General features: G+C 43.1%; 1 protein-coding gene across 1 annotated transcript in view; it reads left to right on the forward strand.

Moving 5' to 3' along the window:
• Window positions 1-22,177, forward strand: part of LOC136881015 (solute carrier family 22 member 1) — a 223,408-nt gene that overhangs the window by 44,943 nt on the left and 156,288 nt on the right. Inside the window, exon 2 of the mRNA XM_067153595.2 lies at window positions 19,257-19,435. Coding sequence (XP_067009696.2) covers window positions 19,257-19,435 — 179 coding nt within the window. The remainder of the gene's footprint in view (window positions 1-19,256; window positions 19,436-22,177) is intronic.

Raw genomic sequence — 22,177 nt, forward strand, 5'->3', positions numbered from 1 at the left:
AACGAATACTATGGAGAAACACTAGCACCGAACCTCTCCAGTGTTATGAACTCACGACAGTTACTTACGGTACGGCAAGTGCTCCCTTTCTCGCTGTGAGGTGTTTGAAACAGTTAGCCGATGACGAGTCAAAGGAATTTCCACAAGCAGCAGCTGTCCTTAGAAAGGATTTTTATGTTGATGACCTCCTAACCGGAGCCAGTACTGAATCAGAAGCCATTCGTTTACAGCAAGAATTAGAGATATTACTGTTAAGAGGGAGATTTGAACTTAAGAAATGGTGTTCTAACAGCAGTAAGGTCATGTCAAAAATACCAGAAGAAAATAGAGAAACCAAATTACCACTTCAACTCGACAATGCAGACACAGTAAGAACATTGGGAATACTCTGGCACCCTTCTACGGACCAGTTTCAATTCGACATAACTGTTAAAAGGGTTTCCCATGCAACCAAGAGAAGTGTACTCTCAACTATTGCTGCAATTTTTGACCCTCTGGGCTTATTGGGTCCAGTTATTCTCTCATGCAAGGTCTTCATGCAACAACTCTGGACCTTTCAATTAAAATGGGATCAAGACCTGCCGAGTCAGCTTCTTAACACTTGGAATGCTATTTACTCGCAATTACCAGAACTTAACGACATCAAAATTGACAGGTACATTTTAAGTAAGACTAAAGTTGTAAATTGTGAATTACATGGTTTCTGCGACGCCTCTGAACGTGCTTACGGGGCTTGCGTGTACATTCGTACCACAGATGAAGAAGGGCTTATTTCATGCAATTTGATGTGTTCTAAATCAAGAGTCGCCCCACTTAAACAATTGTCAATTCCACGCTTAGAATTGTGCGGCGCTCTCCTGTTAGCAAGATTACTTAAGCGAACGTTCACGAGTCTCAACCTGGATATAAGTTCTATTCATGCGTGGACAGACTCTACAATTGTCTTACAATGGATTGCGTCACCGTCGACGAGGTGGAAAACATTCGTCGCCAACCGGGTCTCTGAAATCCAGGACACGGCAGAAAACTGCACATGGCATCATGTGTCTACACAAGAGAATCCAGCTGACATATTGTCACGAGGAAGCGAGCCTCAAGCATTAAAATCACATGACCTCTGGTGGCATGGACCGTCCTGGTTGTGCCAGCCTGAAGAATTATGGCCAATCAGTACTGCAGAATGTACCTCAGAAGCACTTGAAGCCAAACCCACTACATGTGCAATCAACAGCTGCGATAATGAAGACATCACTACACGGTTTTCCTCGTTATCAAGAATGAAACGTGTCTTTGCGTACTGTAAAAGATTCATCTACAATTTACAGCACTCACATGCGAAGATTACAGGAAATCTAAGCACGGAAGAATGCAACAATGCACTACTTTGCTGTGTACGATATATTCAACACCAGGAATTTCAGAAGGAAATTCAATATCTTCAACTGAAAAAAGAAGTTGACAAGAGAAGTCAGTTAAAATCTCTCGTTCCATTTCTTGATAAAGATGAGTGTCTCAGAGTGGGCGGGCGATTACGTAATGCAGACGCAGCATATGACCAGAAACATCAGATTATACTACCAGCGCATCACCATGTCACGAAATTAATTATTCGTGACGAACACTTAAGATTACTACATGCTAGCACACAGCTACTAGTTGCATCACTTAGAATGAAGTATTGGATTCCTCACGCCAGGACAACTGTCAAAGGTGTCATTCGCAAATGTGTGACATGTTACAGGTTCAAGGCCGAGAGCTCATCGCAATTGATGGGCCAGCTGCCTGCTGAAAGAGTTAAACCCACTCGTCCTTTCCTATACAGCGGTGTAGACTTTGCGGGACCCTTCTTCATTAAACAAGGTTCTCCACGTAGTAACACGAGAGTAAAATGCTACGTTGCACTTTTTGTCTGCTTAGCCACCAAGGCCATTCACTTGGAACTTGTAAGCAATTTAACCACCGAAGCCTTCATTGCTGCCTTAAGGAGAATGATAGCCCGGAGAGGAAAGGTACTTCAACTTCACAGTGACAATGGTTCATCATTCATCGGAGCCAGAAATCAACTTCGAGAACTTAACAAATTATTCCAATCAGAGCAACACCAACGTGAAATTGATAATGTTGGAATCCAAGAAGGATTTACCTGGAAATTCATTCCTCCACGAGCACCAAATTTCGGAGGTCTTTGGGAAGCTGGGGTGAAATCTATGAAATTTCACCTTACTAGAATCACCAAGCACGCTCACTTGACATTCGAAGAAATGACTACTCTTCTCTGTCAGATTGAATCCATTTTAAATTCACGTCCAATCACTCTCCTGAACAATGACCCAAATGACACCTCTTATCTTTCACCCGGACATTTCCTGATAGGAGAACCCATGATGGCCATACCTGAACCAGACCTAACCTTATCAAATACTTCAAGGCTTTCCAGGTGGAATCATCTTCAAAAAATGAAGGGACATTTTTGGAACAGGTGGTCATCCGACTATCTGGGCAGCTTGCAGCAACGCATGAGATGGAGGTCAGCACAGCCCAGTGTATCTACAGGAACTGTTGTCCTAATTAAGGAGGACAACACTCCACCATTGGACTGGAGACTAGGCATCATTGAGCAAACATTTCCAGGCAAGGACGGGTTGGTGAGAGTCGTTGATGTCCGTACACCCACAGGAGTTTATAGGAGACCTGTGTGCAAATTATGCCCACTCCCAATTGACTAGTGACCTCAGTGTAGTGCGTCGTCCATATTTTCTTGTGTATTTGTGCATATGTATTTATCTTTGCCTTGACAGTTTTTCTTTTTTTGAGACAGAACTCATGCATTACTTGTTTTATTTTCAGGGTCTTTAATTTCATTGTTATTGCATTTAATTTGTAAAATGTGAGCACATTTTAAGTGGGCCGGTATGTTACTGCATATCGCATTAACAGTTATATTTGAGTGATTTTATGACTTATTTGTGTAACTTACATTATTGTAGTGTTTTATTTATATTTCTTGAAATTGTGAATAGAGGGCAGCACTTGGCTTCCGGGACTGTTTTCTGGCGCAAGTGACTGGCGAGAGAAAAGGCAACGGTCAGACATGCCGCTAGTAACATGTAGAGACAGCAGTCTCACAAAATACTAGCACAACAGTGCTAACCTTTCAGGTGCAGCCAAACCATTGGCACAATAACAATTAGGAACACAAGTGTAAAGAATATTTCGAGTGTTAATTTGTGTCAGTACGTACCGCATGTGTAAATAAAATTTTATTGTATATGTACAAGAAGTACGTTCAGTACTAGTGCCTTTTGTAGTTCACGTACATCTGAATATATGTGACTTGTGTACTTTTTATGTTTTATATACTGTATTGCCTTAATAACATTTAAGTGGTCCTCCGAAAGTGTAATTCATTGTTTTTATGTGTGGTTATCATACGCGACCTCCAGAGGTAAAGTTTTGATCGAAAAATAAACAACATTTTCATCTCGGTCAAACAACAGACAAAACTCTTATTTTATAGATATAGATTAGCAGTGAAGAGGGGGTTTCTCCTCTGGCTTGGAGGAAAAATTTGCCTCCAAGTCAGATATTTTTTTCCGCCCTCTGTGTGGTGTATTGATATTTTCCGACTCATCGCGTACTCCTAGGAAACAGATTAATAAAAGGGCATAGTTTTTGCCCTGGGAGTCTCCACTATTCGACACCCCCACCCGGCCGAAATAAGACGAAGTGTGTTCATAGATCACGGCTGTCTGCGTCTTGGTCATTCCAGCTCTGGAACTTTGGACTGTTAGATCGGCAGCGTAGTACTGTTCGGTAAAAGTGAGAAAATGTGTGGTTTTTCATTTGATCGAGTATTACATATTGCTTTTAATCGCGCCATTCCTACTGACGTCATTGTAATGACCTATGTTCATTTCAGTTATGAAAACTACTAAGACAGTCTTTCTGAGGATGTAAAAAGGCAGGTGGAGAGTGAGTATCTGCCATTATAATTAAAACTCCCCAACCTGATTGTGACTGATGGTAGGCAAGGAGCCTACCTTTACAATCAAAATTCCCTAACCCAGTCTTCATATGAGAAAAGACGTTTGGTGACTTCCTCGTCGCGTTTCTAGGGTCACGTTAAGAGCTTGCCATTTAATACAACCCTGCTCACAACGTATACACTACCTAACCTAGAATTCTGTATACAGTATAGAATTCCGTAGTATACAAAGGCATTAGACACAGGTGCGCCTCATAGAGACACAGATGGGGATGTTGAGGGAGCTAAGTCTGACTTTGGTTGAAATGAAAGACGATGCAAATGTACCGGGCGAGTTGGCCATACGGTTAGGGGTGCGCAGTTGTGAGCTTGCATCCAGGATACAGTGGGTTTGAACCCCACTGTCAGCAGCCCTGAAGATAGATTTCCGTGGTTTCCCACTTCACACCAAGCAAATTCTGGGGTTGTACCTTAATTAAGTCCACGACCGCTTCCTTCCCATTCCTAACCCTTCTTTATCCCGTCTTCGCCAAACGTCCTCTCTGTGTCCGTGCGACGTAAAGCAAATTTTAGAAAAATGCAAATGTATTTACAGGAGGCTGATTATGAATACATCTTTGCGAATAAGGTGTAAAGTCGATGGTCGTATTGCCAAGGGTCTCTGGGAAGTCGACGAATATAGGCAAAAACAGTCGTTTCATGCAAAATAAATAACATTTTATAAATAATAATCGATTAACTGATCTGTATTTGGACGTGAATGCGTCTTAACCTCTCAGCGTGGGACGACATTCACTACGTGCTTTTCTTCAAATTGCCCGCCACCACATTTCAAAGGTAGTAGCTAAAGATGGCAGGACGATGCTCTGTTGATTAAAGATGGCCGCTGTCAAGAAAGCACCTGGAGTTTTTTAAATTGCCCGCCACCTCATTTCAAAGGTAGTAGCTAAAGATTGTAGCACGGTGCTCTCTTGATTATAAATGGCCGCTGACAGCTGTCAAAAAGCATGTGACTTTGTTTACAAACAAGGGCACGTGGAATTTCAAATTGCCCTCCGCCGCATGCATAAGGATAAGATTTAGTGTCGTATAGATGGCAGCACGTTGCTCTGTTGATTAAAGATGGCGCCTGTCAAAAAGCACGTAGAAATTGCCGCCACCACGTTTCAAAGGTAGAGCCGTAAAAATGGCAGCTGTCAAAAAGTAACGTGGCTTTCAAATTACCCGCCACCACGATGAGGTTTAGTGCCGTAAAGAGGCCAGCACTGAGGTTAGCGATGCAAGATGGCGGATGACAGCTGTTAAAAAGCACGTGGCTGTCAGCTTGACAGCTGTCAAAAAAGCACGTGGCTGTAAAAAATACGTGGCTTTGTTTACAATAAATATGGCGGTGGCGGTGGCCGCCGAACCCGTAACTTATACTACTTATGCCTATTCTACTATCATGTATTTACGAACTCGACAGTAGAAAGAAGTGAAAATATTTACACAGGATATGAGCCGTTCTTTGCAGTATTCTGAAACCCGTGATCTGCCGTAAACATCTCCCTTTGCTCTCTGTAATTATCAGGGTGCGAAATCGGGAAAAAATGATGGGGGTGGGGAGAAGGATCGTAGTGCTTAATTACTAGTGTTTATTTCAAACAGTATATAGGGGTATATACTTCCCTTCTAAGCAAATTAGCCCCTCCCCCTTAAAATGTAAATTTAAAATGTTTTTGTTTGAGTTCTGTTGTTATAAAAAGAATGATGTTCAATGGAAACTTATTCCCGGGTTTCAGATGGACTTGCCACAATGAAATATGAAAAATAGGCTGCATGTGCGGAGTTGCCACGGCTGCGTTTTCTTATTGCTCAGGGTCTGGCAGTCATCCTATTATTTCTATCTTATGTGTATTATTGTTGATATTTTTATGAAAATATACACAGTAAAATACATTGATTTCAGTAATATATGTGTTACATTTTCCTCATTTTATAATGAAAGAATCCCCCCTGGGCAATTTTAGTGGGTGAGGGGACCTTTGAGATAAAACAATCGGTGGAGGGGAAAACTCCCTTCCCCCGCGATTTCGCACCCTGGTAATTATCCATGTCTTCTCACACAAACCCACCATCAATTGCATTACGGTCGATATTTTCCCGTGTATCAAAAGCAACGTTAATGTCACGATCACTGCATTCACTCTCAAATTCTATATCCTACTCCTTGTTTAACGAAACTAAACTTTCCGTTTCATCATTCAGTAAAACATCGTTAATTTTCGAATTCACGATCACAAGAAAACGCTTAGCTCCCATGATGTCAACAACAGAAATGAAATGAAATGGCGTATGGCTTTTAGTGCCGGGAGTGTGACCTGCGCGTGTGATGAGGATGAAATGATGTTGAAGACGACACATACACCCAGCCCCCGTGCCAGCGGAATTAACCAATTACGGTTGAAATTCCCGACCCTGCCGGGAATCGAACCCGGGACCCCTATGGCCAAAGGCCAGCACGCTAACCATTTAGCCATGGAGCCGGACGTCAACAACAGAATTTGCTGGTTTTTCAGACGCGATATATCATAATAATGTAATCGATAAAAACTCGATAGATATACGCACCAAATAAAAGATCGATACTTCGTCTATCGATATATCTTATTACTTTTGTAATAGTTCAATAAGTATTTGCTAGATAAAAGCACAAAGCAGAAGCTGCTACGCGCGTGCAATGTACGTCACTCCGCGCCAGAGAGCGTTGGGAAGTCTGCGTGCAGTGTACGGCACTCCACGGCGAGTGGTTAAAGATCGAGATGTCAGTTTGAAAACTTGAACGAGACGATAATATTTTTAAAACGTTATGAAATATAAACCATGCTGGCTGTAGCCAGTCGAGTTTCGTATACGAATACGTAGGGTAAAAGTTTACGTCGAGCTGGATAGCTGCAGTCGCTTAAGTGCGGCCAGTATCAAATATTCGGGAGATAGTGGCTTCGAACCCCACTGTCGGCAGCCCTGAAGATGGTTTTCCGTGGCTTCACTTTTTCACACTAAGCTAATAGTGGGGCTGTACCTTAATTAAGGCCACGGCCGCTTCCTTCCCAGTCCTAGCCCTTTTCTGTTCCATCGTCGCCATAAAATCTAACTGTGTTGGTGCGATGTAAAGCCAAAAGCAAAAAAAAAAAGTTTACGTGTCCGCCAATAAGAACGGGTCTCCAGAATGTTAAAGGTCACGACGAGGAATCCAGCGCTCGGTTCCGACTTGAGAATGCATTAACTTACTTGGGCGAACAGTTTGTGTAGAATACAATGTTAGGTGACAGCATTGTCATAGGAAAGGCTGGTGTGTTGGAAGTCCACACTGGCCACAGACGACGTTTTGGGAAAACTCAAGGACACATGTGACCTCTGCGGCCGCCATCTTGAACTCAACTTAAGTGAAACGATAGGCATGCGACGTATTACTGTATGTCCATTTGGTTTTCCTTGATGATTTCAATGTGGCAAACTGTTTTGTACTATCGTGAACCGTTTGATAATTACGACCTGTTTTATCCTTTTATCTTTGCAGGTGTCTGCGACTGAATAATGGTGCTGAGGACCTAATAATGTGTGGAGATAGTCCTCATGTGCGGAAAACCGCGCTCGTATGTAGTGGCTGCACCACCACCACTCTATGTTTTCCCTCTGATTAGTGTTAAAAGAGGAGTGTTGTCTAGTTGTACTTCCTGTTAAAACAATAATCGCCATCACCACCACTCTGGAAACAATAATCACCACCAGCACTACTAATAATGGATGTGAAGCATGCTCGATAATTTCGGAAGGAGCTGAAAGCTCTGAAAGCCGAAAGCCAACCAAATTCAGATTATTCTCGTCCCTTTCCTGTTGATGGGATTGAAGTAGCTCTGGAGGGGATAAAACTGATAAAGCTCTGCGATTTGACGGGCTACATCCCGAATTCCCTGTCAACTGTGGTAAAAATGCGCGTTTATAGTTGTGTAAGTTTGCTACCAACATTCTACAGTCGGTAAGATTCCTTAATTATTGAAGCGAACATAAAACATTGTTATTCTGAAACCTGAGAAAGCCAATAATAAACCAGACAGTTAAAGCCTAATCGCCGTATTGAGTATATGCTGCAAATTAGTAGAAGGATTCTTTCCGAACAGAATTGCTCCATAATTACTAGCAGAAAGTAAGTGGGATTTAGGTCTCACCGTAGCTGCACAGACCAGGGGTTGTCACTAATGACATTTACTGAAACAGGATTTCAACAGTGCTTGAAGACATCTGTGGCATTCCTCGATCTTAGGCCGCCTACGACGCTGATGGAGAGGTCTGATTTACAAGCTACTCAGAGTAATTTCTTGCAAGACTGTTGCCAATCTAGTTAATAACATGATGAGTAACAGACTGTTTACATTTGTCATGGGTAGTAGAATTAGTGTAGAAAGGAAACTAACGTAAGTGACGGACTACCACAAGGTTCTGTCCTAGCTCCACTCCTTTTCAGCTTGTGTATTGCTGATATGCCTAGTATGAAATCAAGGAAGTTTGAATATACAGATGACTGGACAATAACCACAAGAAACTCAAACGTCACAGCTACTCGGACCACACTTAACTATGGGACTATTTTCGCAAATGGAGACTCCACTCAAGTATGAACAAGATTGAAGTTTAAAAACACCACCCCCATAACCACCACTCCAGTTTTTCCCTCTGATTAATGTTAATAGAGGATTTTTTTTATAAGAATGAAGTTTGTTACTTCCATCTGAACAGTCGCATGGATCTCAGAATGTATTTTGGTAACACTCAATCAAATATCCCAAGTACTTGAGTGTTGGATAATTGAGTTAGTGCAGAAAGGAAACTTAAGTGATGGGTCTGTCCTAGCTCCACTCCTTTTTAGCTTGTATACAACTGATATGCCTATCACATAACAGCATTATCCAGAAACTATGCGGAAAAGCGTCGGGCTCTAATGTTTCAACTCTTCTATAATATTGTAAGTAGATGTTTCCTTACCTTTTGTACGTTGGACACCTAATTGTCTGTAGGGGACAAGACAAGACAAGGGTTATTTCTTCCCTCGGGCCGCCAACGCAACTACGGGGTTCTTCAGCCATGTTAAGTTGGTTAATTAGAGTTGAGTTATTGATAGATTGAATTTGGGGGTATTTTATTTGTTGGGTTACCGTTACTTCAAGACTGATACCCCACGAGAGATCCGCATATACACCTCGGTGTGTTCCTCCCCGAAAATAACCCCGTTTATTTTACAAATTGTAGAAAAGGCTACATTTCAAATACAAAATATAATATATATTTATAAAAATCAGAGTTTTTGTACATGTGAATTTTGTAAAAATGTTGGTATTTGCACAGCACTATTGCGTCACTGTTGTTCTTCTTTTCTTGCTTTACACTGAAGTGAGGTCTTCCTTCTTGCGATGTGACCGATATCAGGTGAGATATTGCCATATTATGGTGTGAAAAAGTGGAGGGAATTTAGATTTAATAAAGATTGTTGGCGTAGGATTAGGAACCCCTCTGTGCTTCACTGTCTATGGAGGGAGTGTGTCTGGAGGAATGATGTAGGAGTTGTCGGGGCAAATACGATGATGGAGAATGTATAAGGCTTCTGTTTGTGGAAGAGGTTTAGATTTGCATCTCTGTCTGCAGGTAATAGGAGTGGTAAGCAGCTCATACGTTATTGGCTGCTTACAGCGGACTATGGACTGAATGTATCGTCGAAGGATTTTATATAAGTGGTGGAATAGTGTGGGGAGAATCTTGTGGTGGGGAAACATTCGGCTGTCGGACCACATAGGCACCCGGTACGCAAACGCGAGTGCCAAGTGCTCTATAGAGTTGAGTAGATTATGTTGAGTTAATGTTGTACCCACCCAGGCCAATGGACAATGGTCGAACAAATGATTTATACGTGTTGATAATTTGGTGTGGGTTCAATCCACACGTTATCCCCCGAAGACGTCGAAGTAAGGAGATACGTTGACGTGCTCTACGTTTCATCTCTAGGATATGGAGTCTCCGGAAGACGAACACCTCGATATGTAGCCTGACGGGATGGAGTAATGGCTTCTTCGAAAAGTGTGATGTGGAAAGGGTGATATTGATTATTAGAAAAGTGGGAACCGAATAAAATTAGTTGTGTTTTTGAAATGTTTATAGAGAGATACAATTTCTAAAACCAGGCTGTAAGTTTATCTAGGTGAGATTGCATTCGTCTGGAGAGGGTGGTTAAGTCATTAGATAGCTGTGTCGTCAGCATATTAGAAGAGATGCTTTTTCTTGCTAGTTGCTTTACGAGCACCGATACAGATAGGTCTTACGGCGACGATGGGATAGGAAAGGCCTCGGAATTGGAAGGAATCGGCCGTGGCCTTAATTAAGGTACAGCCTCAGCATTTGCCTGGTGTTAAAATGGGAAACCACGGAAAACCATCTTCAGGGCTGCCGACAGTGGGATTCGAACCAACTATCTCCCGGATGCAAGCTCACAGTCGCGTGCCCCTGACCGCTCGGCCAACTCGCCCGGTGTAGAAGAGATGGGTTATACTATGAGGGAGCGGGCATGTCGTAGCAATAGACGATGTACCGTAGCAGAGAAATTGGACTCCATTGTGGAACTCCAGAGTACAGAGAGAAAGTATGGGATATAGCAGATTTAATTTGAATAAACACCGAACGATTAGTGAGGAAATTGCTATGAGGCGAGTAATTGTTGATGGCAGATTTAACTGCATTAATTTGAATATTAATACTCTATGCCATACTTTATCGAAAGCCGGGCTGAGTGGCTCAGACGGTTGAGGCGCTGGCCTTCTGACCCCAACATGGCAGGTTCGATCCTGGCTCATTCCGGTGGTATTTGAAGGTGCTCAAATATGTCAGCCTCGTATCGGTAGATTTACGGGCACGTAAAAGAACTCCTGCAGGACAAAATTCCGACACCTCGGCGTCTCAGAAAACCGAAAAAGTAGTTAGTGGGACGTAAAGCCAATAACATTATTATTACTTTATCGAAAGCCTTCTCTAGATCCAGCATTAGAAAGGCTGCCGGAAAGCCCCTGTTTATATGGGGAGTAACTAGAGCTGCTAGATGGAAGAGCTGAGTGTATGTGGGGTGTAGGCCGCTCTAAAGCCTGCCTGGGTAGGGGGAATAATGTTTTTAGCGTGTAGATATTTGTATAATCTCGCAGCTAGTATGGCTTCAAGTATTTTAGAGAACACGCTTAGAAGACTTATGGAATCCCACTGTCGGCAGCCCTGAAGATGGTTTTCCGTGGTTTCCCATTTTTACACCAGGCAAATACTGGGGCTGTACCTTAATTAAGGCCACGGCCGCTTCCTTCCAACTCATAGGCCTTTCCTATCCCATCGTCGCCATAAGACCTATTTGTGTCGGTGCGACGTAAAGCCACTAGCGAAGAAAAAAGAAAAGACTTATGGGTTGGTAGGAAGAGAGGAGGGATGAGGGTTTGCCTATTTTTGGAAAGAGAATAGTTTTTGCTTTCTTCCAATGAGAAGGGAAGTTTCCTGTGTATAAGATGAACGTGTAGGCTATTGAAAGGGAATATAGGAAAATGAAAGGAGCCTCTTTGATATGCCTGTATGTAATATTGTCAGTCCCAGGTGCCGTGTTTAGTCGTCTGTGTAACTGGTCCCTAATTTCGTCAACCGTGATGGGGTCGTTTAGTGGTATTTCGGGATCTACGGTCGGAAGATGGTCGAAACTGGAAGTCAAAAGGGGAAGACTAGGGTTGGTTTTATTTGATATTTCACTGTAGTCATCGTACTTATGTCTGTCATCTATTCCGTCAGAACAAAGTCTTTAGCAAAACAGTCAGCTTTGTTTTGTCGGTAATTAAATGTCGAGCAGTCCCTCGGATAGCACAGGCATTCTGCTTGGAAGTTTGGCCTGTAAGTGTTCTAAATGTTTTCCAATATGGTCATGCTGAAGTTCGTCCAGCGAGTTTATTACATACATCATTCCAACGTTTCTTTTTTATTTCTTTTATGTAGGAATGGTATATATATCTAAAAGGAAGTACAACTAGGCAACCATCCTCTATATAACACTAAACAGAGAGAAAATATGGAAGGGATCCGACACTTCGAAAAATGAAGGTATCGGCCAAAGAAAGACAAGGGCCACGAAGAGAGTGAAAATGAACGACTCCCTAACTCTCGCAAAGCTAATAGCGTCGGGGTCAGAAAAGAACAATAGTTGACCAAGCGAGGAGCCTGGCACAAGTAAGTGGAAGCAGCTAAGGGCCCCGTGGTCGCTAACCCAGGCTCCATAGTTCAGAGCCCCTGGGACCCCTTTTAGTCGTCTCTTACGACTGGCAGGGGATGTCTTGGGTGTTATTCTACCGCCCCCACCCAGAGGGGGATTTTATATAGGACCTGGCGTGTCTTTGAATTTGTCGGTAGGTCTGGGTCTCGTGTCCTAGTTACACTATAGATCTCGAGATAATTTAAGTAGATGAGCAGCTTTAGGAGGAAGTAAGGGCTTACTGGGAGTAAATGTGCATCTAGGAATGTGTTGTTCATCTGCTTGAGAAACAGCTGATTTCAACAATGAAATTAGACTGGCAAGATCTTTGGAGTCGTGCGGGAGAGTCGCGTTAGGAAGGCACTCCTTTATTGAATGTCGATATTGTTCCTATTTAGTTTTATTAAAGTTTCTCTGCTTAAAAGAGGGAGAGTTAGAGCAATTAGGATTAGGTAAGCAGAGGGCGGAAGCTTGAGAAGGAAGGGGAGATGTTCACTACCGACAGGGTTCAATAATTTCATGGAGTAATTTCTAGATATAGAAGCAGAGCTTAAAGCAATTTCAGGTGTACTCTGGTTAGTTGGAATTGTGAAGTCTGTGATATCTAGTCTTTCTCCATTTATTGAGAGCAGAAACTGATTAAGATTATCTCTGCCTTTAGCAGTGAGACTGTTGGTGTTTATATCCCCAATGAAAAGGTAGCTCTTGAAGTTGATCAGTTCAATGGGTATTGGTTCCCGAGAAGGAGTATTGATATTAGAACCGAAGTGTAAGGGAAGTGAACTAAAACAGAAAGGGGTTCAGGGCGAGTGGGCTGGATCTGGCGAGATGGTAGTTGTTTATCGACAGCAACAACCATTCCTACTCGGGTTTTATCAGGTCTATCGCTACGATACAGAATAGTCTATAGTTAGGAAAGGAAGGGAAATGCTTGAAATTGAGAAATGTTTCATTGAGAATAATGATAGTTGGGCGATGTTCCTCTATATAACACCAATCAGAGAGAAAAAATGGAAGGGATCCGACACTTCGAAAAATGAAAGTATCGGCCAAAGGAAGACAAGGGCCACGAAGGGCGTGAAAATGAAAGACTCCCTAGCCCTCGCAAACCTAATAGCGTCGGGGTCGGAAAAGAACAAGAGTTGACCAAGGGAGGTCGGATAGGATAGATGAAAGTGAGGAGCCTGGCACAAGTAAGTGGAAGCAATGCCAGGACTCAGCTATGGGCCCCGTGGTCGCCAACCCATGCTCCCAAGTTGAGAAAATCCCTGAGGCCCCTTTTAGTCGCCTCTTACGACAGGCAGGGGATATCGTGGGTGTTATTCTACCGCCCCCCCCTCCATTCCCACAGGGGGTGAATATCCTAGAGAGGACGGTTTTTTGATCTAATGTTATAATAGAGCACGCCAACAGACCTTTCTTCGGAATTTAAACTACGCATAATTTAAAAAGTGTCCATGGGCCTGAAGTGAAAATGGACTTTCTGGCCTGAAGTAGTAGCCTGGATGTGATACCGAATGTAGTCCTAGCAGCGAAATGTAATATTTCCAGGACTCGAGGGCGATCAACAGGGTGAAGGTTTTGCAGACAGATTGTTACAAATCTAATTAGATCTTCGATAGAGGGAGGGGCGGGAGAAACAGATGATTGTGGTGTGGTGATAGGGTCTACAGTACGAAGAGGGGCCATTCAGGTTTGATGGTGTCAACTGGGGACGGTTAGGACAGCGTGGACTATACGCTGGATGATTTCTTTGACAGTGAATGCACTTAGCGAAAGTTGAAGGTTGGGACAGTTACGAGTTGAATGGGGCTGGCTGCAGTGATAACAGATGGGTTTTCTATTGGGGCAGTGTTCAGTGGAATGATAATTTTTTTTTTGCTTTACGTCGCACCGACACAGATATGTCGTATGGCGACGATGGGATAGGAAATGCCTAGGGAGTGGAAGGAAGCGGCCGTAGCCTTAGTTAAGGTACAGCCCCGGCATTTGTCTGGTGTGAAAATCGGAAACCACGGAAAACCATCTTCAGGGCTGCCGACAGCGGGGCTCGAACCCACTATTTCCCGGTTACTGGATACTGGTCGCACTTAAGCGACTGCAGCTATCGAGCTCGGTGAATGAGAATTGAAAACCTGACATCGGTCATAACGAAGAGGAGCTGGAGTAGAGGTTTTGTGCCGCTGTCAGAAGATGTAGGCTCCTTCCGACAGCTGCCTGGTCTGCAGAGAGAACACGTACTAGAATGGTGGATCCTCTCTCGTTTCTAATTCTGATGGTTTTCGCTATTTGTTTTGATGCTAGGATAGCTCGTCGAGCATTTCCTTGTCAGTGTAGTTAGGCTCCACCCCACGGATTACCACTGATAGTAGCGGTTAGGATCTGGTAATGGGAAATCTAGTACCCCTAGGGGGAAGAGCTTCAATGGTTACATGGTCGCCCAGACGTGCTTGGCCCATTTTGTTGATGAGAGTTTTTTAGCACCATCTTTAGTTTTTAAAATAATTACGTGGTTTTGTGGAATAATCTGGGTTATTGGGGTAGCGGGAAAAATATTTTATAATATTAGAAGTTCTTCTGGATTCGGGTTTAGGTTCAGTGAAATTTGCTAGTCGGTATGTTGTACCGGTTACGACCTGTACATAAGTATTTTTTGAGCATAAGTTACGTTTATTTACCACGCGTAATGTTCCGAGCGCGTCTGGTTTGTTTACCAGCAGCGAGGACCAGCTAGCTAGTGCAGGGATGGCGAACCTTTTCCAACTAGTGTGCCATTTTAAGTCTGGTTTATTATTCTCATATGTTGACTGTGCCACTTGTTGTTTTCCGCTAAGGGATGTCTACAACCTACAGCCCCCCCACCCCCGGCGACTTCCTTTATAAATTCCCGATTATGTTTCATAATATGTTATTTATTTATTCATTAACTGATTCATTTATTTATTATACATATATCTTGCAAATACATTTGATTGCATGTTTCGTGGGGCTGTACCTCAATTATGGCCACGGCGGGTTCCTTCCCACTAGTAAGCCTATCCCATCGTCGCCACAAGACGTATCTGTGTCGGTGTGACAAATTGTTAAAAAAAAATTATTAGATATAAAAATCAAAATGACTAATATTGCGAATGGACTTCACTTTCTCCATTCCAGGTTGTAGTTTGTACGCTCACAATTAAACTGATTTCTCCCTCATCACATTTCCATGAGGATAACTAAACAAAATAAAAAACGGCTATCCTTGTTTGTAAGGTCACATTCATGATTTCATCAAAACATACTGCATACATGTGGGAGTTAACCAAATTAGCTTTCAACTGCTCCGAAACTTCTTCACTCATTTTTATTATTTTATCCTTGACAGCAGTTCAACTGGCTGGCATTCCTTTATTTCTGTTAATTATTAGTTGTTTTTTTAGGAAGTTTTCAAATAATGTGTCGGACGTCAATAAGAAACTTCCTATGAACAACTCACCATCAGAAATCGGTTTTCCCATGCATGCTGTACTATGCAGTGAGACCGATAGAAACAGCCTCACTGATATTATTCCTTGGCCGGAAAGATGATACAAAAGAACTAGTTAGTTTTGTGTAATGTTCGATATTTTGTGAAACGAACTCTCTTCTTTCTTCATTTGAAATGCAACAAACATTTGAATGACCAGTCTCAAAATTGCGCTTTACATTAAATGTGGGGGATACAATTATTGTTTTCGAACACAGGCAACACATCTCTTTAACAGGCCGAATTCTCTTGGTCAGAGTTCTTGAAATATACGGTCACCACTTTGTTAAGTTTCTGTTCTTTTCGGCACCGAAAAACGTGTTTGCGATGTCCGTATACAAAACCACCAGAAAACGACACTATCTCACTTGACTTTCGGACCTATCAGTGTAGCCGTGTTGCCATATTGCACGTCCGAATGGAACTAGGATTTAGATTTTCGATATTTATTTCTTACACGTGAAACACTATAAGATATGCATTGTCTGTAGTACAAGACGTATATATATAAAATATTATTATATTCATGTGGCGTGCCACCAAAATCGTGTTCGCGTGTCACCTAGTGACACGCGTGGCATAGGTTCGCCATCCCTGAGCTAGTGTGTGACGACTGTGAGCTGTGACGTAGCCACAGGGGCTAGCTAGACCGCCCGCTCGTCTCAACAGGTGTTACCAGCCTTGACTGGTATTTTCTGGATTCCACGTCACTTGTTCTAGAGAGTTCGATTGAGAAAATTTTGAAATTTCTATAATAATTGTGCTAGCGAGTCGAGCGATATGTCATCTTGTTTGGGATCACCTAAACGTCCCAATGCTCGAGTTTCAAGCAAATCCATCGAGGGATTCGGGAGATATTCAATCAAACCGTATTATGACGTAGACATCCCGGATTGAATAAAAAGAGGACCTACTGTAGCCTATTCACACAGTCTCAGCTGAGTAGTCAGCGGGGACACTCTTGCTGCTATTATCATCGTGGAACTCTGTCATTATACAAATGTAGGAAGACGATTCTTCCAAGTTTTATAAAGTGGACTCATAAGACTTCGAGCGTTGTAGAAATTTTTCTAAGTCTTCGTAATTGAACTTAGAATATTTACAAGTGTTCATTAAATGGACTTGTATTATTTACGTGTCTTCAAAGTTGAAACTTTTCTAAGTGTTCACTGAATGGACTTGTATTATTTACGTGTCTTCGAAGCTGGAATTTTTCTAAGTGTTCACTAAATGGACTTGTATTATTTTCATGTGTTCGAGATCAGAACTTTTCTACGTGATCATTGAATGGACTTGTATTATTTACGAGTATTCGAGATTGGAAATTTTCTAAGTGTTCGTAAAATGGACTTGTGTTATTTACGTGGAATATTTGCAACTGTTGAGGATCACATCCTTCTAATAGACAGTGATTGATTAATATTGCTAGTGATGAACTTTAACTTTCCAACGGCTCTAAACAAAGTCAGGATTTCACTTGCATTTACTCAAAGACTTGTACATTTGCCAGTGTTGGTTTAAAGGACTTATAACTTTCGTCAGTGAATTTAGTTAGGTGGAAGGACTTGTGTTTTCGTCAGTGGTCACTCAAAGACTTTATGAATTTCACCAGTGATTAACTTTAAATATATTCAAACTTCCAAGTGAATGGACTTGTGTTTTCATTCGAGTTTAGGCAAAGACTTGCACCTTCGCCAGTAATGAACTTTGAGTTTAACTATAATTTCACAAGAAGGGACTTGTATTTTTCGTTGCCAAACGTTATTCAGAGACGAAGATTTTCCTAGTGATGAACTCTAAAATTATTAATACCACTCATATCATTTTAGGAGTGTTGGAAGTCTTGATGTACAATTATCAAGATCTCTGCTTATAAGTTGATCATCCAAGGTGTTCATGGACTCAGTGCTACTAGTGACCTTGGGAACATCAATCCTCTCAGTCTCATTGGGCTGAGGTAGTACATGACTATCTACAACATCACCTGGATCATCGGGGTTCAACCCGGGCCTCAGAGTTCGAGACATCTCTACTTGCCGTCTATCCAGACAGTCCAGCTGCCTCTGTCTGGAGTATCTGGAGTCCCTGGAATCCCTGGAGTCTTATGGAATGTGCTTCAACCAGCTTGGCTTTGTGAGCTGGAGAACCCGAGCCATACTATTGGAATACGAGGAAAACAATCCACTTCTACTTAGAGGTGATGTGCAAATTCATGACTTATTTGAATAAACTCCTATACAATCAGAGTCAAAGTTTTTCGGTAGATAGGACCCTACCTCCTGTACCGAGCCCTACCTACAATTAATCCAGTTTTTCGCCCTGAGAACTCTATTTCATGCTACTTTAAAATTTAATCTGAGAGTCGGGCTCTTTTACTGGTACAATGTCTAGATGTTATCTTGAGGGATGGGGGTGTTAGCAGATGTAATAGGTGTTGGAATTTGAGGTGATGTTGGGTTCTTGTGGTAAGGGGCTGAATTAGTAATGGGGTTAGCGGCGACCATGTACTGATGGATAGTGAATTGAGGGGTACTAGGAAGAGAGAATTGATAGTTGGGGAGTGGGATGCACATGCCGGGGAGAGGTGTGGAATTAGAGTAAGTAGCAGCAACAGTAGAATAAGGAATTGAATGAATCGGGGAGGAAGAATACGAAGAGGTGAAAGGACGATTGGGAAAACTAGATAGGCTTTCAATATTTGGAGTGATTTGCATATATGGAAGTTGTTGTTGCTGCTGCTGCTGCTGTTGTTGCTTCTGCTGCTGTTTCTGCTGGTGATGAGTCTGGGAAGGCGTTGAGGTCAGGACAGGAATGGAGGCTGTAGTAGGAGTTGAGGTTGGAGTACTTGATGTTGGGGGAGCCTGTACGAGACTGTCCTCGTCGGAATCGTATGACGAAGAAAAAGTCCGCGCACGTGACGTTTTCGAGCCTGAGTCATTGGACGATGACTTTTTGCGGCGGTTTCTCTTTTTCGAGCATCTCTTTCGTGGCGATCGAACCCCGTTCGCGGATGCCGAGGTTGCTAGTCCATTAGGGATGGGACAATCCATTCCCAATATAGTTTTCTGGTAAAACAGTTAGTGAAAATAGACGCGACGCGTCACTTTTAACGGCGAAAAACGCACTATTAATACTAATTACTGTTAGACAACGTGTCTCTGTCACAGAAATACAAGCACTTTAGATGTTTAACTCTTAAATCTGGCACTTTTTCACACGCTGTTTGGAAAATATAAACTTTTCAACAATACTACTCAACAATGCTTGTGCTATGCCGCAGAAGTTACGAATTCTCCGCAAGAGGGAGCCACAAGCAAAAATTACGTGTCTGTAGGGGAACTTGATACCAGCTAATATCTGTGGCTTTTGTGTTTTAACTGGAGGAATCCTTGTCTTCGTATTAAAATAATTTTAATTTGTATTTTGAAAATGCACAAAATTAAATGTTATTTCCTTTGTTGTTTTAGGCAGAACACATAGGTCAAGGTTCAGCCAGTGTCAGAAGTATGGAGGTGATCTAGTGGGTGCCTACGTGGTGTGGGTGTCCGCACGAAGACCAGAGCACCGCGATACGGGGGTGGCCATATACTGTAACCAGGGATGGACTTACAACTACACGAATATCTTCCCCACCATTCCGAGTCAGGTGAGTTCACTAACATCACACATTTTTACTTGATTGCCCGTCCGGCTCCATGGCTAAATGGTTAGCATGCTGGCCTTTGGTCACAGGGGTCCCGGGTTCGATTCCCGGCAGGGTCGGGAATTGTAACCATAATTGGTTAATTTCGCTGGCACTGGGGCTGGGTGTATGTCTTCATCATCATTTCATCCTCATGACGACGCTCAGGTCGCCTATGGGTGTCAAATCGAAAGACTTGCACCTGGCGAGCCGAACGTGTCCTCGGACACTCTCGGCACTAAAAGCCACTCGCCATTTCATTTCACTTGATTGTCCACTAAATCTTGAAGAAAGATTTGTTAATTGCTCTGAGAAACGAAGGCGAATTGGTAAGTTACGCGAGTACGGTGAAGATAGTCGTGTCTGACACGAGACTCCTAATTGCTCGGAACCCTCGGAATTCTCAACTTGTGAGCGAGTATCGAAGAGGGGCTCTAAACTTGGAAGCCGCGAGTTCCATTGCTGTCGTTGTCGACCTTCCTCGCTCAACTCTTTTTCCTTTCTGACTTTGACAGTATTCGACGCCCTTCGTGGGCCTACCTGTTCTGATTAGCAGCCCGCCTGATCGCCATGATAATTAAGGCGTCATACCGCGATTAGCCGGTTCGAGTCCCTTGATGTAAAAAAATTCACCATCACTGTGTTGGCCGGCAGGGCAGAAGATGTTGGTATAATATTTGTAATTGCGTTCCATAAGCCTGGATTCTATTCCAACCTCTCAGTAGTGGCCCCAGGTGCTCCCCTGTGGGTGGGGGCGTTATAATAACACCCTGCCTGACCTAACAGGTGACTAAAAGGGGTTGGGGCGGCAGAATAACACCCACAGGGGTATTCTCTGCCTGTCGTAAGAGGCGATTTAGAGGGGCTCTGAACTTCGGAGCGTGGGTTGGCGACCATGGGGCCCTTGACTAAGTCCTGGCATTGCTTCCACTTGTGCCAGGCTCCTCACTTTCAGCTATCCTATCCGACCTCCCTTGGTCAACTCTTGTTCTTTTCCATCCCCGATTATATTAGAGCATTCGAGGCCTAGGGAGTCTTACATTTTCACGTCCTTCGTGGCCCTTGTCTTTCTTTGGCCGACACCTTCATTTTTCTCTCTCTGATTATAGTGTAAAGAGAGGATGGTTGCTCAGTTGTACCACTCTATCTCATATCAATTCCTGGTCCGCAATACGATTTTGTCTTCAGTCGAATATATTTCTTTCCCATTTTGCCAGTGTAACGGTCAGTGCCATTAGCTGCCACCCTCGAGGGCGTGGGTTCATTTCCTGATACTGCCAAAAATGTAAGATTGACAAGGCATCTGGTGTGTGCTTAAAATGGTGCATGCAGCTCACCTCCAATGGGGGTGTGCACTACCTTGGGACGAGGCTGTTTGGCTAAATCGTCAGCGTAGTGATCGTCGATTCAAACGGACACAGGTTCGATTCCCAGACGGGTCAGGGATTATAATCTTAAACAGTTAATTCTCCTCTTTCGGGGACTAGGTATTCTTGTTCTCCCCAACATCCCTACAACTCATATATCACACAGGTGGTGGTGGTGGTGGTGGTGGTGGTGGTGATTATTGTTTTAAGAGGAAATACAACTAGGCAACCTTCCTCTATACAACACTAATCAGGGAAAAAGTGGAAGGGATCCGCCACTGCTGAAAATGAAGGTATCGGCCAAAGAAAGACAGTGGCCACGAGGTGCGTGAAAATGAAAGACTCCCTAGGCCTCGAGTGCTCTAATACCGTCTTTTTCGGAAAAGAACAAGACTTGACCAAGGGAGGGCGGACAGGATGGATAAAGGTAAGGAGCCTGGTACGAGTGGAAGCAATGTCAGGATTCAGCCGAGGGCCCCGTGGTCACCAACCCACGCTCCGAAGTTCAGAGCCCCTCTAAATCGCCTCTTACGACAGGCAGAGAATACCGTGGGTATTATTCTACCGCCCCAACCAATAGGGGGATGCGTTATAATGGCCGAGACAGGTTGTTGTTGTTGTATGCTCAGAGACGCTGATAATCCACCACCACATATTTTATCCTGTTGCCGGAACTGCTTCTTAATTGTGAAGAATAGCAGAGAGCTGGACGTTAGCCACAGCGGCTCGCTTTGAATGACATCACACGATGTCGTCAACTAGTGGTGGAGAATGCGGTCTCTGTAGCTGTGCTTAGCGCCTAGGTTAACAGACATTATACCTTCTCGGGTTATATCTTGCGAAAGAGACAAACTGTAGAGAAACTTCACCTTTCCTCCGAAGAGAAACTCGACTGACTATGACTGGTCTGAGTTCTGTTGACTCGTTCGTCACTAGATGATTCACTTCTGATTTTATCTCGGCCATAAGTTAGAAAAGTTCATCCTCATTGCAATTCTGTTCTTTTCTGCCGTCTCAGTCTCATTGTTCTTGATTTTTTTAAACTTAATATTCCTCCTTTAATTAGTCCGATGTACTTATTATTTTCTAATTCACGTCCGACAAAACATGATCGAAGGAGAAACAAGAAGGGTTCCATTACTTTGACGAATGGTAACGATAGGTATAGAAAGGGCGAAGAAAGTTGAGCAAAATGATAAACTTGCTGGGTCTCAAGGGTGATACTGGGATCTTTGGTAGCGTAGAAGGGTAAGCGAGTGTCTACGAGCACGCCGCATGCCGTGGTCACAGCGTGGTAGGCCTACTGCCCAGACGGAAAATATAGTCCGAGTCATCGCAA

The sequence above is a fragment of the Anabrus simplex genome, chromosome 9 (assembly GCF_040414725.1).
Source record: "Anabrus simplex isolate iqAnaSimp1 chromosome 9, ASM4041472v1, whole genome shotgun sequence".
Classification (NCBI taxonomy): Eukaryota; Metazoa; Arthropoda; class Insecta; order Orthoptera; family Tettigoniidae; genus Anabrus; species Anabrus simplex.